Source organism: Carcharhinus amblyrhynchos, chromosome 15, assembly GCF_965287045.1.
Source record: "Carcharhinus amblyrhynchos chromosome 15, sCarAmb.v2.hapA, whole genome shotgun sequence".
NCBI classification, from domain to species: Eukaryota; Metazoa; Chordata; class Chondrichthyes; order Carcharhiniformes; family Carcharhinidae; genus Carcharhinus; species Carcharhinus amblyrhynchos.
In genome coordinates, this window is record NC_137338.1 from 16451701 (window position 1) to 16468706 (window position 17006).

A 17006-nucleotide genomic window follows, 5' to 3' on the forward strand; every position below is an offset into this window, starting at 1 on the left:
GAGTGTTATTGTTAAAGTAATCATGGCAAATTTAGCTGAGGTTCAGTGAAATTTTATGTTTAAGAATTTTGGAAGTGAAGCAATTCTTCAATCCCATTTTTTAAATATAAAAATCCATAAATAGCTTAAACTTGCTGAATGAAATCAGTCTGTAATTAGCAAAATGCTGTTGTTTTATAACCAAAGGTGATGACTTGTTTTCTTTCAGCTGGTGTGGCTCACCTGTGACTTGGAATCCTCCTGTTATCAGATTGACTTCATCTGGCAATGTGATGTTGGTGACTTTTTCATCAAACGTACCAAGAGGTGGTTCAGTATTTAAAGCATATTTTGAGGCTATTCGAAAAAGAGGTAGTTTTCAGAAAATTGTTATTCAGAAAGTATTTAGAGCTTTTTACTAAAACTTAAACCTTAACTTTGGCCGGTAGATGAACAAAAGTTATCCTTTCTTGTGTGTGTGCAGATACATTTTGTTAATAATGGCAGAAAATAGATTCAACCTAATGGAAGGGTACTTGTTGGCTTTCAAAATTTAACAGTTTAAAAAAGAAAATTGAATTAAAATGAGGGAACATTGGTGAATTTTCTCAAGCATCTCCTGCCTTGCTGCTGAAACACAGTAAAAAGTCTGACAACACCAGGTTTTAGTCCAACCTATTTATTTGATAATATACTCACTAGCTTTCGGGGTTACCCCCTTCGTCAGGTGAATGGAGAGGTGAATGAACTCTCCATTCACCTGACGAAGGGGGTAACCCCGAAAGCTAGTGAGTATATTATCAAATAAATAGGTTGGACTAAAACCTGGTGTTGTCAGACTTTTTACTGTGTTTACGCCAGTCCAACGCCGGCATACCCACATCATTGCTGCTGAAACTCAGTTCAGTACAATTATATTTTTGTATGTTTTATGTATGTCTCTGTCTCTCTTTCAGTCATAATGTGGAGATGCTGGTGTTGGGCTGGTGGGCACAGTAAGAAGTCTCACAATATCAGGTTAAAGTCCAATACGTTTATTTGGTGTCACAAGCTTCTGGAGCACTGCTTCTTCATCAGGTGAGTGACTCACCTGATGAAGTATCAGCGCTCCGGAAGCTCGTGATACCAAATAAATCTGTTGGATTTTAACCTGGTGTTGTGAGACTTCTTCTGTTTCAATCATAGAGAATTAATAATTGCCATTATTGGTTGCCACAGTTGATTAAGTAGTTGATTTAAAATTCAATTATTGTTTTTGAAAATTTAACATTAATATGTAGTCTCTCAAAAAAATTCTTTCTCATGTCTTCTAATATTTTTCTCTCATCACTTCTATAATTCTAGTCTCTATCCACTTTCTGATGCAAATGTACTTTCTGAACTATTTTCTAAAACAAAATCTATAATATTCATTGTCCATCCCTGATTGCCCTTTAATTGAGTTGGTTGCTAGGCTATTTCATAGAACATAGAAACATAGAACATAGAACATTACAGCGCAGAACAGGCCCTTCGGCCCACGATGTTGCGCCGACCAGTTAAAAAAACAATGACCCACTAATCTAAACCAATCCCTTTTCGTCCATAAACCTATCCACGGATCTCTTAAACGCCCCCAAACTAGGCGCATTTACAACTGCAGCAGGCAGGGCATTCCAATCCCTCACCACCCTCTGGGTAAAGAACCTACCCCTGACATCCGTCCTATAACTACCCCCCCTTAATTTAAAGCCATGCCTCCTCGTGCTAGCTTTCTCAGAGGGGATTGATTTGTATCTGGAGTTACATAGAAGTCAGAGCAGGTAACGCTAGCAGATTTCTTTCCCTAAAGGACATTAGTGAACCAGATGGATTTTTATGACAATCGACAATGGTTTCATGGTCATCATTAGACTTTTAATTCCAGATTTTTATTAAACTCAAATTTCACTGTCTGCCATTGTGGGATTCAAACCCAGATTCGCAGAGCATTACCCTAGGTCTTGGGATTTCTAGCCCAGTGACAGTACCCCAGGCCAACACCTCCACTCAACTGATATATATATAGAACAATCATGTTTTTGAAAATCTCGTGCTTTCACACAAATGCACTTAATTCCTCATTAAAAACACTCATTATGAATTATGTATCAGTAAAGCTTTTGAAATTTGGTACCTTTTAAAAAACATTTTTAAAAAAAGCTATTGAACAGAAGTGCTAGTGCTAAATAAAATTATTCCATTGGTTTATGTGACTGAATGGTATTGATTCATCTTGGCAAATTAGTATAATGTGCACACACAATCCAAATTCAGTTCATCAACTCACAGTATTGGGTACAAGTATAAAGGGTCAGCTTTTAGAAATGGATGAGGCCTGCTTGTAAAATCTTAAGGCAAAAGAGACAAACCAGTTGATCAATGCAGTCATGTTCTTGTAAATATAGATTGCTGTGTATTATTATTTTGTTTAAGCTCTCATTTAAATAATAATAAATTGCAATTACTGAGGAAATATTGGCTGAGAAAACAATCATAATGCATTTTAAGCAGCTTAAGGGAGTTCAGTGGTTAGAATGCAATCGTCAGGGTGATATATTCCTACTATAAAAAGCATTCATAGTGTGTCACTTATGGCATCTTTTACATTGAAAAGCTCTGTCACAGCATTACCTGCAGTAGCAACACAGACTGGAGGCACCCATCATGATTTTTCAATAAAATTAGCCATAGCATAATCTGTTTGGAATAATGCATGATTTGGAAATGTTAAAACATAGAATCCCTACAGTGCAGAAGGAGACCATTTGGCTCATCAAGCCTGCGTTAACAACAATTCCGCCCAGGCCCTATTTACCCTGCTAATCCTCCTGACACTAAGGGGCAACTTAACATGGCCAATCAACTTAACCCGCACATCTTTTGGACAAAATTCCAACATTACTCTTCATTTCATCAAATTCCCATTCCCGTTCTTGACTTCAGGACAGCCATAATTAAATACACTTAGCATGGTAGCATATTGCTATTTTTCATACCTACAGTTTGGGCTTCTTGTATGAGGGATTGATCAGCTTAGTGTAGCGGAGAAGGTTTGGGAAAAGCAACCATGTTCTCTGTGATTTTAGCCTGCAATGATATTCAATGTGAAGTTTGTAATTGTTAACTTTAAATAATGACTCGAGATAAAAATTAATTTGATTCTTTTCCTCACAAGATTGTGGAGGTAACCATATATCCTGGAATGGCTCCTTGAGCTCTCCTTATTACCCTCGTTACTATCCTCCCAAAGTTGACTGCACATGGACTATCACAGTGAGTGGCAATAAGATCTTATTGATTTAAATTCTCTTTTCAGTAACTAGTTTTTCTGCTGCAAAGAAAAAGACTAAGTCATTGTTTTACATGGGAGACAAATCTGACCAACATCTTGAAGATAAGAGTACGCAGAACTTGAGTTCAAGTTATTTCTTTGTTGATAACTTCTACATACCTGAGGGTAAAATTGTACCTTTGGACCGTAGAGTTAAGTGCAAGTACTGACGAAAGAGAATGTCTCATCTTGAAATATTGTTGTTGCCCATAAACTAAGGAAAGGACTTGCACTTATATTAATGTTTCATGATTTCCAAATGTCCAAAAGCACTTTCTAGGCAATTAAATAGCGTTGAACTTCAATGACTGTTAAGATTTCCATCATCCTGAAATTTGGAAAGCCTGATCTCGACATTGTTAGTATTCTGCTTGAGAGTCTGATTGCTATGCAGCTGGATTCCAATTCTCTTCCCACACCTAGAGGTGCACTAAAGCAGACTTCTGTCTGTTTCCACACATATTATTCCTGGAACAGGTCACTAGTCTATTGCCAGAGGCTCATAGCTTGAGGGGTGCCACTCTAATGGAGTGTGGCTGACCAGCAGTCTCTCCCAGTCTTTCTGCTACCCATTAGTGTATTGGAAGGATTTGCAGGTTGACACACCCAGCCTGTTTGATCATGTTATGAACGCAGCTTCCTTGGCCTTCAAGTCTTAGAGTGAAACTTGAATCCGGAGTTTCTGGCTCAGAGGCATCAACACTACCCACCGCCCACTCTTCTCATATAGCTGGATATTTAACTGTATTTCCTGAGTCACGCTTTACGCCTAGATGGTAATCATATGAAGTCCCACCTGGGAGACTTGTAAAGAAGGTAAATTCACATGGAATACAGGGTAATTTGATAAAGTGGATTCAAAATTGACTCAGTTGTAGGAGACAGAGGGTGATGACAGAATACTTTAGTGACTGGAAGCCAGTGTCCAGTGACATACCACAGGGATCTGTGTTGGGCCCTCTATTATTCATCACTTATATAAATGACATTGATGATTATGTGGGGGATAGGATTAGTAAGCTTGCGGATGACACAAAGATTGGACCAATCGTTAAAAGTGAGGTGGAGTGTCTTGGGCTACAAGAAGATATAGACTGAATGGTCAAGTGGACAGATTAGTGGCGGATGGAATTTAACCCTGAAAAGTGTGAGATGATGAACTTTGGAAGGAATAATTTGTCAAGAAAATACTCAATGAATGGTAGGACACTAGGAAGTTCTATGTCTGTGGATCTCTGAAAGTGGAAGGGCATGTTCTTAGGATGGTGGAAAAGGCATATGGGACACTTGTCTTTATCAATCGAGACATAGATTACAAAAGCAGGGAAGTCATGTTGCAGTTGTAGAGAACTTTGGTGAGGCCACAGCTAGAGTACTGTGTGCAGTTCTGATTGCCACATTATTGGAAGATTGAGATTGCACTGGGGGGTTTGGGGGAGGTGTGAGGGGGGAAGGGGTGGTTGTGTGGGGGAGGGGGGATTGCAAAGGAGATTCACGATGATGCTGCCTGAGGTAGAACATGTAAGTTATGAAGAGAGATGGATAGGCTTGGGTTGTTTTTGTTGGAGCAGAGACGACTGAAGGGCAACCTGATGGAGGTGGATAAGATTATGAGAGACATGGACTGAGTGGATAAGGAGCAGTTGTTTTCCTTAGTTGAAGGGTCAGTCACAATGGGATATAGGGGCGGCACGGTAGCACAGAGGTTAGCACTGCTGCTTCACAGCTCCAGGGACCTGGGTTTGATTTCTGGCTTGGGTCACTGTCTGTGTGGAGTTTGCACATTCTCATCGTGTCTGCATTGGTTTCCTCCAGGTGCTCCGGTTTCCTCCCACAGTCCAAAGACGTGCGGGTTAGGTTGATTGGCCATGCTAAAAATTGCTCCTGGGATGTGTGGGTTGGAGGGATTGGTGGGTAAATGTGTGGGGATATGGGGGTGGGGTCTGGGTGGGATTGTGGTCGGTGCAGACTCGGTGGGCCAAAGGGCCTGCTTCTGCACTGTAGTGTTCTAAGCTCTATAGGTTCAAGGTGATGGGCAGGAGGTTTTGTGGGGATATGGGGAAAACTTTTTTTTTACCCAGAGAGTGTGGACCATCTGGAATGCGCTGCCAGGGAGCATGGTGGAGGTGGGTTGCCTCACATCCTTTAAAAAGTATCTTGATCAGTGCTTGGCATGTCGTAACATTCAGGGTTGTGGGCCAAGTTCTGGCAGATGGGATTAGGTGGGAGTTCCAGTGTTTTCAATGTGTCGGTGCGGACTCGATGGTCCGTAGGGTCTCTTCTGTGCTGTATGATTCAAACATATAAATGATTGGTTGAATATAATAGCTGTTATGTCATTCCTTAACAGACACCTGCTGTAGGATATATTATTACTCTTTCTGTTATTGTTTTGGAAATTCAAGCGGGATCCCAAGGTTCAAGGAATTGTGATAAGGACTGGTTGGAGATCGAAGGGATCAGGTAAGATGAGCAGAATGTAAAGCTACACTATTGGACTGCCTCTATAGTGAAAAGAAATGGTTTGATCAAATCACGATTCCTAAAAAGATAGAGGAATTGAATAGGGTAGATAAAGAGACACTATTTCCTCTGGTAAAGGCTTCAAGAATAAGTGAGTGCAATCACAAAATTGGAGATAGGCCAATCAAGAGGGAAATTAGGAAGCACTTTTTCCACTACTAAGGTGTAGTGTAAATCTGGCACTCCCTCCGCCAATAGGCTTTGGGAGTTTGGTCAATTGACAAAAGGAAGGGGATGAACAAATGGGTCCTTTGAAGATTTAAGGGATTGAGGCAGCAAATTACAGGGGATGGTAAACGGCTTGCCACCTCCTCCACTGGAAGTAAAGTTGGCATGGAGCCAACTAGTTTGATGCCAGACCACTCTGTAGCCATAATGCACTGTGTGGAGGCAAAGTGCGGGACTTCTACCCCTCAATTGGAAGGAAGTCCCACCTTCCAGCAGCCCCAGCAGTACCAAGAGCGCATTAGTGGGCACTACCAGGACTGCAGGAACATCCAGGGATTCTGGAGTAAACTAAATCCTTAAGCAGTCAGATATTGGACAGTTTAAGAAGGAGGGTGAGGAAATAGGCTGCTGTCTTTTATAGAATAGATGGATAGGATAAAAGGGGTGGGGTACTATCTTCGAGAGGATTGCTGCCAAATGTGCAAATTGCACGCCCTTGAAGGTACTTCCTCTCGCTCCTTAACGGGACAGGGGAGAGAATTGAAGGAGATGGTTGGGAGGACCCTGGATTTATACATGCCCTTGAAGCTCATCCTAGAGTAATGGGTAGTTTTGGCACAGGAGGATGAGGCCCAGTGGAGTTTTATGTGGTTGAACCAGCTCTGAAAATGAATGATTCAATCATTTTGCGCTTCACAGAATGAGTGAGTAGCAATTAGAGCAGAAATAGGAATTGGGAAGGAAAAGGAGTGGTTAGTACTGCTGCGTCACTGCTCCAGGGACCCAGATTCAATTCCAGTTTTGGGTCACTGTCTGTGTGGAGTTTGCACATTCTCTGTGTGTCCATATGGGTTTCCTCTGGGTGCTCCGGTTTCCTCCCACAGTCCAGGAATGTGAGGGTTAGGTGATTGGCCTTGATAGATTGTCCCCTACTGTCCGAAGATATGTAGGTTAGATGGTAAATACATGGAGTTACCAGGATAGGGCAGCACGATGGCACAGTGGTCACCACTGCTGCCTCATAGTGCCAGGGATCTGGTTCGATTCCCAGCTTGGGTCACTCTCTGTGTGGAGTTTGCACTTTCTCCCTGTGTCTGCGTGGGCTTCCTCTGGGTGCTCCGGTTTCCTCCCACAGTCCAAAGATGTGCAGGTTAGGTTGGTTGGCTATGCTAAATTGCCACTAAGTGTCAGGGGGACTAGCAGAGTGAATAAATGGGGATAGGGGCTAGGTGGGATTATGGTTGGTACAGACTCGATGGGCCAAGTGGCCCCTTTCTGCACTGTAGGGATTGTATGATAGGGAGAGGCCTGAGTAAGATACTCTGTCATAGTCGGTGCAGACTCGATGGGCTGAATGGCCTCCTTCTGCACTGGAGGAACTCGATGGATTACGGGTGATGAGGCCTTTTAACATAATGATGTGGGGCAAGCTGAGAAAATAAGCACATATTGTGGCTCAATGGTAACTTACTTACCCTGAAGTCAGAAGGTTTTGAGTTCAAGTCCCACACCAGAGTTGAGTAATTGAAGAGAATGCTATACTGTTGGAAGTGCTGTTTTTAGGATGAGGTGTTGAAGTGAGGCCCATTTACTCTCTCAGTTGGACATAAAAAAATCGCATGGCATTATTCAACGGCAAGCAGGGAAGCTCTCTCTGGTGTCTTGGCCACTATTTATGCCTGAACAAAATTAACAAAGATATATTATCCAAATATTATCAGTGTGCTGTCTGTGGGTGCTTGTCTGCAAATTGGCTGTTGCATTTCCTATATTGCAACAGTGACAATTCAAAAGCAATTTAGGTTGATTGACCATTCTAAATTACCCCTTTGAGTCAGAGGGATTAGCAGGCGTTATGGGAATAGGGTCTGGGTGGGATTGTTGCCAGTACAGGCATTGGAGGATTCTATAATTTCTATGAAAAGTACTTAATTCTTTATAAAGCACTTCGGGATGTTCTATGGTCACAAAAGGGCTTTATAAACACAAATCTATCTTTATCCTTGGAGGTGTCAGACGAGATTTGTCTTCTGTACCTTTTTCACAGAGTGAGCAGTCAGCAGTGCCATCTCCTGGAGACTTTAGTACAAGCTTTGGTAAACCATGTTAAACCATATTAATGAAAGGGTGTCAGACGAATCTGTAAAGCCTTTGTCTCAATTGCAGCTCCAAGAACTGGTTGAAAATTACCCCCATTCCTAAGCATTGTTTGATGGGAAAACATTTCAATTTGCCTACAAATGATTTTATATTGATTGGTCGAGAGTTGATTCACAATTGCACAAACTAAACCAAACAGGATGACCGGTCATTGTCCCAAATTAATATAACGTTCTGATAAGCTGCTTGCCTCATATAAGTGTATTCTTCCACACTATCTGTGACAGGGTTCTGTCATCATTTCAAACTATCATGTTCATCACTGGTGACATAAAGGAGATCATAATTGTTCTTTTCCCTTTTCTTAAATCAAAGAGTTCTAGTTGCACAAAATATTGCTCTTTTCTACATTGATATTGATTGTTTTGGAGATAATTTTCCTGGGTCAGGCACTTCGATTGAAATAATCTCACTGATAGTTCTTGCTTCACTGCAGTTTGGTTTAGATCGATTTCAGCTTTCAAATAGAGTAGGTACAGAAACAGGAGTTGTTAGAAACATATCCAGTGTACAATGCAAAAACATCAGCAAAACTTAATAAAAGTGGTTATTTTTCCCAGCTATCAACATTATTGTTAGGTGTTTCACCGTTGGTGGTTTCATTCAATTTTGAAGATTTTTTCAGTGATAACTGTAAAACCTGAAGATGAGCTGGCAGAAGTATGTCAAAGCCATCACAATGAGAACATAAGAACTAGGAGCAGGAGTTGGTCGTTTGGCCCTCTTGAGCCTGCTCCGCCATTCAATGAGATCATAGTTGATCTTTTTGTGGACTCAGCTCCACTTACCAGCCTGCTCACCATAAACCCTTAATTCCTTTACTGTTCAAAAATCTGCCTTTGCCTTAAAAACATTCAATGAGGTGCTTCACTGAGCAGAGAATTCCACAGACTCACAACCCTTGGGTGAAGAAGCTCCTCTTCAACTCAATCCTAAATCTGCTCCCCCCCTTATTTTGAGACCATTGAGAATAAGTCCATGTGAAGTTTTTACCCACTTGGATCTAAACTACCAACCATCCACTTGATTTAACTTAGAAATAATCCGATTATATTTTAACACACTAATAGGAGACAGGCCCATTATACGTCCAAAATTACTGCATTTACAGCACAGTAACTTGCTGAATTGTATTTAATCATAACTTTCCTTTTCTAGATACTGTAATCGAATAACTGAGGATGGCTTCAGCAAGATTTATGGAAGATCTGTTAAAGTTAAGTTTCACTCTGATCAATCAGTCACCTACAAAGGATTTTACTTGGAGTACAAAGCCTTCAGCTATGAGGACCGTAAGCTGAAATTGTTATTCTTAAGTATTGATTTGCAGGAATTATACTTTATTTTAAAAATTACACTTTATTTAAAAATTTATGTTAATCCAAACACATTGGAGTAGATATCTATGCTAGCTTTTCCCTAATTTCAACATGTGATCATTTTTTGGCAGCAGAATAGAGCTGAAATCTATGCAGCGGTCTTCTGCTCCAAAGCACAGCCCCCTTTCAAATTCCCTTCTATGTTTGGCCCTACCTGAAATCTGCTAGTCCAGCAGCAGCCTAACCCACTGATTAAAACTTCCAGCCAATATCCCTGACCCGTCCATCACTTGCCCTGAGTATGTCCTGTTCCACTAAAACAGTGGAGTGCAGTCAGGAGGGAGCAGCCCCAGGACTCTTAATGGCATCACGTCAAACGTGAGCTGAGCTAATTTAAATACATGATAACATGGTCCAGTTGCAATGCTTTTACTTATGCATTGAACTGTTTCTGAGCCTTGAAGAATTATAGTAGTGCATTTTTTGTATATCAAATATGATAGCATAGGGGTTATGCTACTGAAATAGTAATCCAAAGGCCTGGACTAATGATTTGGCAATATGAGTTCAGATCTCACCATGGCAGTTAATAATTTACATTTAATTAATTAAATAAATCTGAAATCAAAGATTAGGATCAATAAAAAGTAATGGTGACCATGAAACGATTTGATTGTCATAAACATCCTGTTTCATCAATGTCCTTCAATGAAACAAATCTGCTGTCCTCGCCAAATGTGACTCCAGACCCAAAGTCCTCCAAAATGGCCTGGCAAGCCACTCGGTCGTGACAAAACTGTTGTGAAAACTATAGAAGGGTGGATCATTTGACATCAGTCTAGGCACCAGAGGGGAACATGACAAAAGTATATTCTGCCCTGTCAATCGTGCAAAGTTGTCCTCATTCAACACTTGGAGATGTCTCAAAATTGAGAGAGCTGTTCCACAAACTAGTCCAGCAGCTGCCTGACCGACTGATTAAAACTTCCAGCCCTGACCCTTCCGTCACTTGCCCTGAGTATGTCTTGTTCCACCAGCACAGTGGAGTACAGTCAGGAGGGAGCAGCCCCGGGAGTCGAATGGCATCAACTCAAATATGAACAAGGAAATCTCCTACTGATTACCAATTCCCTCTGTTTATGAATCAGCATTCCTCCATGATCAGCAAATGATTGAAGGAGGGAGTGAGCAGACACTAATATTTTCCAATGGTCCAGGTAGTGGAGAGAAGGTGATGCATCCTTTTGCTCCTTGGGCTAGGAAAACTTCCAGGTATCTATTCAATATTACAGTGGGGAGCGATTTCTGAGTATGTCCATGCCAATTGGATTTGAGGCTTTGCACAGAGCATATGCAGACCATCCATACCAAATCCATGCGGTCAAATGATTATACTCATCAGGATGGAGCATTTTATGATAACTTCCATTGTGGCACAACCTGCTGCTACAGAAGCTCAGCATTACTATGGCAGCATGCATTGCTGACATAGAAGCTCAGACATTTGCCATACTGACTTTAGCAGCCACTCTGCAAAGGTACCAGATCACTCACCACTGGAAGAAGCAGACAGTGGCAAGGATGCAGAATGGGCTGTCGATGGGGGAGTTCAATGTCCATCACTACTGATTGAGCTGACCAAGTCCTGAAGAACATTGCTGCCAAACTGTGTCTACAACAGGTTCTGTGAGAACCAACACAAAGAGAAAAAGCTACTTATTGGTGGAAGTAACCACCACACAACTCTTGTGGAATTCACACTGAGGGCATGCTTTTAAGCAACGGTCTGTTAACTTCAACAATCAAATATAATTCAGGCCAATCCTGAATGTTTTACTGAATGGAATGGCTTGACCCCTGTGATTAAGACAAATGCAATTTTTGCTGCCAATTTTAGTTCTTGGATCACACACTTTCTGACAGAGACGAGAGTGATAACCAACTGAGCCAGTGCTGCTGCTGTAATAAAAACACGTTTGCATTGCCAACTGAATCTACTGACAATTACAAAATTGTTTTTCATTGCTTGGATGTGGATTTAAATCCAACCCAGAATGATAGCATGAAAGTTTCCTCCATCTGTACTTGCTGAGGTTAATTTTAGCTGGTTTGCACCAACCCCTGATGCACATGGCTACAGAAAACAATCCCTAATTTTACAATTCACTCAGAGGCTACATGGTAGATGATGGGAAAACGGAAAGGCACCAGAGCAGTGCACTCTTCTAAGATTGATTATGAGGCAGAAGATAAAGATTTACTGTGTCCTTAATTGTGTTGCTGATAACCACATCTGACATTGCTTAATACTAAAATGGTTTCAGGATTTGAAACACTTGAACACCGTGACAAAATTAAGGACCTTAATGCCATACTAGACCTTGGAGAAAGTCTATTGTATAAATTCATATTATGTACTGCCTACTGCAAATTTTATTTTGGGGAAAATCAATAATTTATTTTTACCAGAATTACTGAATTTATTGTTTAATTAGCATGCCCAAACCAATTTAAGTGCAAGGATGGATCATGTATTTCTTCAAAGAGCCATTGTGATGGATGGAGAGATTGTCTGGATGGCAGCGATGAAACCAAGTGCAGTAAGTTTTCCCACTTACTTTTCATATGAACAGTCCTTTATTTACTCCAACCAAATTGTAAAATACCAATAAAACAGTGCATAATTGGAATTGCATTTAAAAATAACATGAAGTGCAAACTTAATACATAATGAGAAGTGAGATGAAATATGCAATTTGTGAGGTGCTATTAGTCATAAAAGAATTTATAAGATCCACCTACGTGCATCCTGCTATGTGATTGTCTTTCCACTAAACCTCACTGTCCTCTATCACACAATAGCTACTTCCCCATACCTTTCAACCTTGAGAGTCTCAGCAGTCCATGTGCTTCCCAAGGGTGAGGGGTTAGGGCAGTTGAGTGAATTCAGTGAACCAGTGTTGTAACCTCACCAGGTAACAAGTTGATGCTTCCTCCTGTGTTATCACTCCATTCTGTAGATATGAGTATGAGCCTTGGAGTTCAATGCTTAGCGTGGGGACGGATTCGGGGGATAGGGTGGGGGAGTACTATGCGTACAAGGGGTTAAAACTTGGGTTCTAATCATTGGCACATTCATGCATTGTAATACTTTCTTAACTGACACAATTGACTTATCAAGGAAGGGCCAGGAAGCTGATCAGACAATTGGCTTCCCTCTGTGGCAGGCGAGGCAATCCTGATTCATGTGAAGATTTCAATTAGACTCTCAACTTCATCCTTACAGGGCACCCTTATTTTCCAAAACTCACATGGACTGCAGATTAAACAAGCCTTCCAACTGGAAGAGCCACCTATATACCAATCCCTGGTAGCCAGACCTCTATAACCTATCATTACAATTCATGCCCACCGCTCCCCATCACCAAGATGCCAATACTGATTGAGCTTATCTGGGTCCACATGTCCTCTCCATTGCCCTCTCTGCGCCTGGCACCCTGGATGCACCCTGAGCGCTCACCTCGGATATCTTCTCTGAAGTGAGGGCGCCAGCTAGGTTCTTCTTTTTATACGGCTATTGTAAATTGCTGAACATTCATTGGGGGTAGGGGATGTCCTGTAGGGAGAGTGTGCTAATGATATTATAATGTACTTAAATGAAGTTCCTGGCCTTGTGCAGCAGATTTCTCATTGAGAAAATTGGAAATTGTGACCTCACCGTCAAAAATCATGTTTACAATTCTGGCTGAATTTTCTGCCCACGCCGCTGTTCTCGCTGACAGCTACCAGGGTTCAAAATTGCCCCCAGTGCATAACTTCTTTTTGTATCAAATCTTTTTTATAACTTTAACTCCCTATGACACCTAATATAATTGTCACAATTCTTCAAACATTGCTTAACGACTATAGCTCTTCATTCCTGGTGGAAATTATACTGAATCATGACTGTATTCTTTCCATACTGGACTTCCCATTGCTGCGTTCTAAGTGTGGCCTACATGACGTCTTGCACAAATTCATCCCTATTTCTATATTCAATCTCTGAATTCAATGCTGCTTCTGAAAAATCCAAAAACCCATTTGCCTTTATCGTGGCCTTTTCTACTTGAACTCTTACTTATTTGTCTGCAAGCAGAGGGTTAGATCTTGACTTGTGTGATAGTTTAAATCTCTCCCAATTTTTCATTGCACTAACACAAACCTTTGATGATAACCTCAAGGTTTCATTAAGATGGGTAAACGCGCCCTGAATAATTTTGCACTTCTTTTGGTTTTGGTTCTTTACTTCCAGTTCTGTTGTTGCAAATGCTAACAAATTGTCTATTATTGTCTTTGCAAAAATTGTAGCTTGTTATTTCACGTGTCCAAATGGAAACTGCATTCTCCATGGATCTATTTGTGATGGAATAAATGATTGTGGAGATGAAAGTGATGAACTGAACTGTACAAGAGCGGGTAAGTGCTTTTAATCTGATGTCCACCATTTATGTTCTAATCATAGAATCCCTACAGTGAGGAAGGAGGTCAGTCGGCCTACCGATCATACCTAGGTTTACCCTGTAACCCTGTGTATTTACCATGCTAATCCCTCAAACCTATATATCTTGGGAAAGTATGGGGTAATTTAGCATGGCCAGTCCACCTAAGCTGCACACCTTTGGACTGTGGGAGGAAACTGAGACACCAAAGGAAACCAATGCAGACACAGAGAACATGCAAACTCCACACAGCCTGTTGCCCAAGGTGTCCATGGCACTGTGAGGCAGCAGTGCTGACCACTCTGCCACCCTGAATACTTCAAAAAATAATTTTCTTCAATGTATGCATAACTTGACAAATACATCTTTGAGCTATGCTAACTTCCAGTTGAATAAAAAAAGATAGTTTGTGAAACTCTTAACTGAATAAACATTGTGAATTAGATTTCACGGGTAGCTTTTGTCAGCATCAGTCATCATGAGTGATAATTCTATAGAAACTACAAGTATGCAGTATCTGAGCATTGTTGTTCATAATTTTAATTTATAAATTAATAATCCTTACCACAAGAATATCAAAAGCAATAACTTCAAGTCTATGATGTTATGTGCGCTATTGTACGCAATGCAGTGGATTGAAGAAAAGCAATGTTTTAGTTTTGTGCACAGCATGGCACATTGTCATCCAGAATAATTGGCAGAGGATTTAATTTGTGATAAAATTATGACATTTTAAGAAAAGGCAGTAGAGTGCATTGAATAACTCAACAATAACAACTTTGCCCAAATCTAACCTAATAACTTATTGGGAATGTAGATCAACCAGAAATTAATAATAACTATAATTTGTATTTAAAGATTTAAAGAAGCTATTTATTATATAAACATAGAAACTAGAAGCAGGGGTAGGCCATTCAGCCCTTTGAGCCTGCTCTGCCGTTCATTTTGATCATGGATGGATCATTGAATTCAAGATCCTAGTCCACCCCCCTCACCCTTCCCCCCACCCAACCCCATATCATTTGATCCATTTAGGTCCAAGAGCTATACTTAATTTTGTTCTTGAAATCAGACAATGTTTTGACCTCAACAACTTTCTGTGATAGTGAATTTCTCACATTTGTCACTGTCTGAGTGAAGAAATTTCTGCTCACCCCTGTTCTAAAAGATCCTGAAGCTATGACCCCTTTACCTGCACTCCCCCACCATTGGGAACATTCTTTCTGAATCTACCCTGTCTAATCCTGTTAGAATTTTATAAATTTCTATGAGATCCTCTCTCACCCTTCTGAACTTCAGTAAACATAATCCTAACCGACTTAATCTCTCCTCATGTGACAGATCTGCCATCCCAGGAATCAGCCTGGTAAACATTTGCTGTACTCCCTCTGCAAGGATACCCTCCTTCAGATAAGGACACCAAAACTGCACATAATACTCCCGGTGTAGCCTCATCAACGCCTTGTACAATTGGAGCAAAACATCCCCACCCCGCCCTAAAATCAAATCCCCTTGCTATGAAGGCCAAAATACCATTTGCCTTATTTACTGCCTGCTGTACTGTGCGCTTACTTTCAGTGACTGATGCACGAGGAACCAAGGTCTCGCTGTGTATCCACCTCTCTGAACTTACACCCATTCAAATAATAATCTGTCTTCTCGTTATTTCTACCAAAGTGGATAACCTCACATTTATCCACTTTATACTTCATTTGCTACACATGTGCTCACATACTCAGCTTGTCAAAATCATGCTGAAGCATCTCTCCATTCTCCTTACAACACATCCTCCCACCCAACTCCGTATTATCAGCAAATTTAGAAATAATACATTTAGTTTCATCTTCCAAAGCATTAATGTATAATGTGAAAAGTTGGGGTCCTGGCACAGATCCCTGTGGAACCCGACTAGTCACTGACTGCCAATCAGAAAAAGACCTATTAATGCCAACTCTTTGCTTCCTATCTGCTAACCAGCTTTCTATCCATCTGAAGGTATTACCTGCAATCCCATATGCTTTAACTTTATATCGTAGTCTGTTCTATGGGACCTTGTCGAAAGCCTTCTGAAAGTCTAAATAAACCACATCCACTGGTTGTCCTCAGTCTACTAGTCCTCAGTTTACTAGTTATACCGTCAAAGAATTCCAGTAGATTCACCAAGCATGATTTCCCTTTTGCAAATCCATGTTGAATTAGTCCAATTGCCTTCCAAATGCTGAGTTATGAAATCCTTGATAGTAGACTCTAATAAGTCAAGAAAAATATGAACTAAAGTATAAATATAAGATCAATGGAAAGCAATGTTACAAAATAACCCACTACCTTTTCTTTATACACAATCATTTAGTAAACAGCCTAAATATTGTTGCTTGCCAGAGAGGTTCATATATGGAAGTAAACCATTTAAAAGTTGTTTATAATATGTCATTGAATATGCTTTAGGTCAGGGCTCTGATCTAGATAATCTCCTTCGTGAGGCATGATGTTTCAGTAGGATGATTGTTGATGCATTAAAAAGCATTTTTGAGCTTGTTTTAAGCATTCAGATAAATGCAGTGTAAAGTAAAATGGATTGACTTAAAACTGACCCTGTAATCAATAAAGTCAGCCATAATCTAGGCTGACAAATCAGTGCAGTGCTGCAGGAATGCTGTACTGTTGGAACTGCTGCTTTTCAGGTGAGATGTCACACCAAGGTCTGTTTGCTCTCTCAGGTAGATATATAAGAACAATCGGAAATATTCAAAGAAGAGCAGGGAAGCTTTTCGCAATCTAGCAACCAACACCTGAAACAGACTAACTGATTATTTATCTCATTGCTATGTGTGGAAACAGACCGTGCACAAATTAACTTTCAATCCCAACATTATAACAGTAAGCACATTTCAAAAGTAATTCATTGACTATGAAGTGCTTTGGGATACCTTGAGGTCATAAAAATGGAATATATAAATTTGAGTCTTTTTGTTTTACTTTTCAGTGGGTTGGTTGAGACCAAATTCCATTCCACAGAATAGATGTTTC

General features: G+C 40.5%; 1 protein-coding gene across 1 annotated transcript in view; it reads left to right on the plus strand.

Moving 5' to 3' along the window:
* The window catches only part of LOC145353514 (transmembrane protease serine 7-like), a 128776-nt gene that overhangs the window by 90556 nt on the left and 21214 nt on the right, over positions 1 to 17006 (plus strand). Inside the window, exons 21-26 of the mRNA XM_080204323.1 lie at positions 209 to 351; positions 3176 to 3273; positions 5682 to 5794; positions 9341 to 9474; positions 11997 to 12101; positions 13849 to 13956. Of these exons, the coding sequence (XP_080060449.1) occupies positions 209 to 351; positions 3176 to 3273; positions 5682 to 5794; positions 9341 to 9474; positions 11997 to 12101; positions 13849 to 13956 (701 nt within the window). The remainder of the gene's footprint in view (positions 1 to 208; positions 352 to 3175; positions 3274 to 5681; positions 5795 to 9340; positions 9475 to 11996; positions 12102 to 13848; positions 13957 to 17006) is intronic.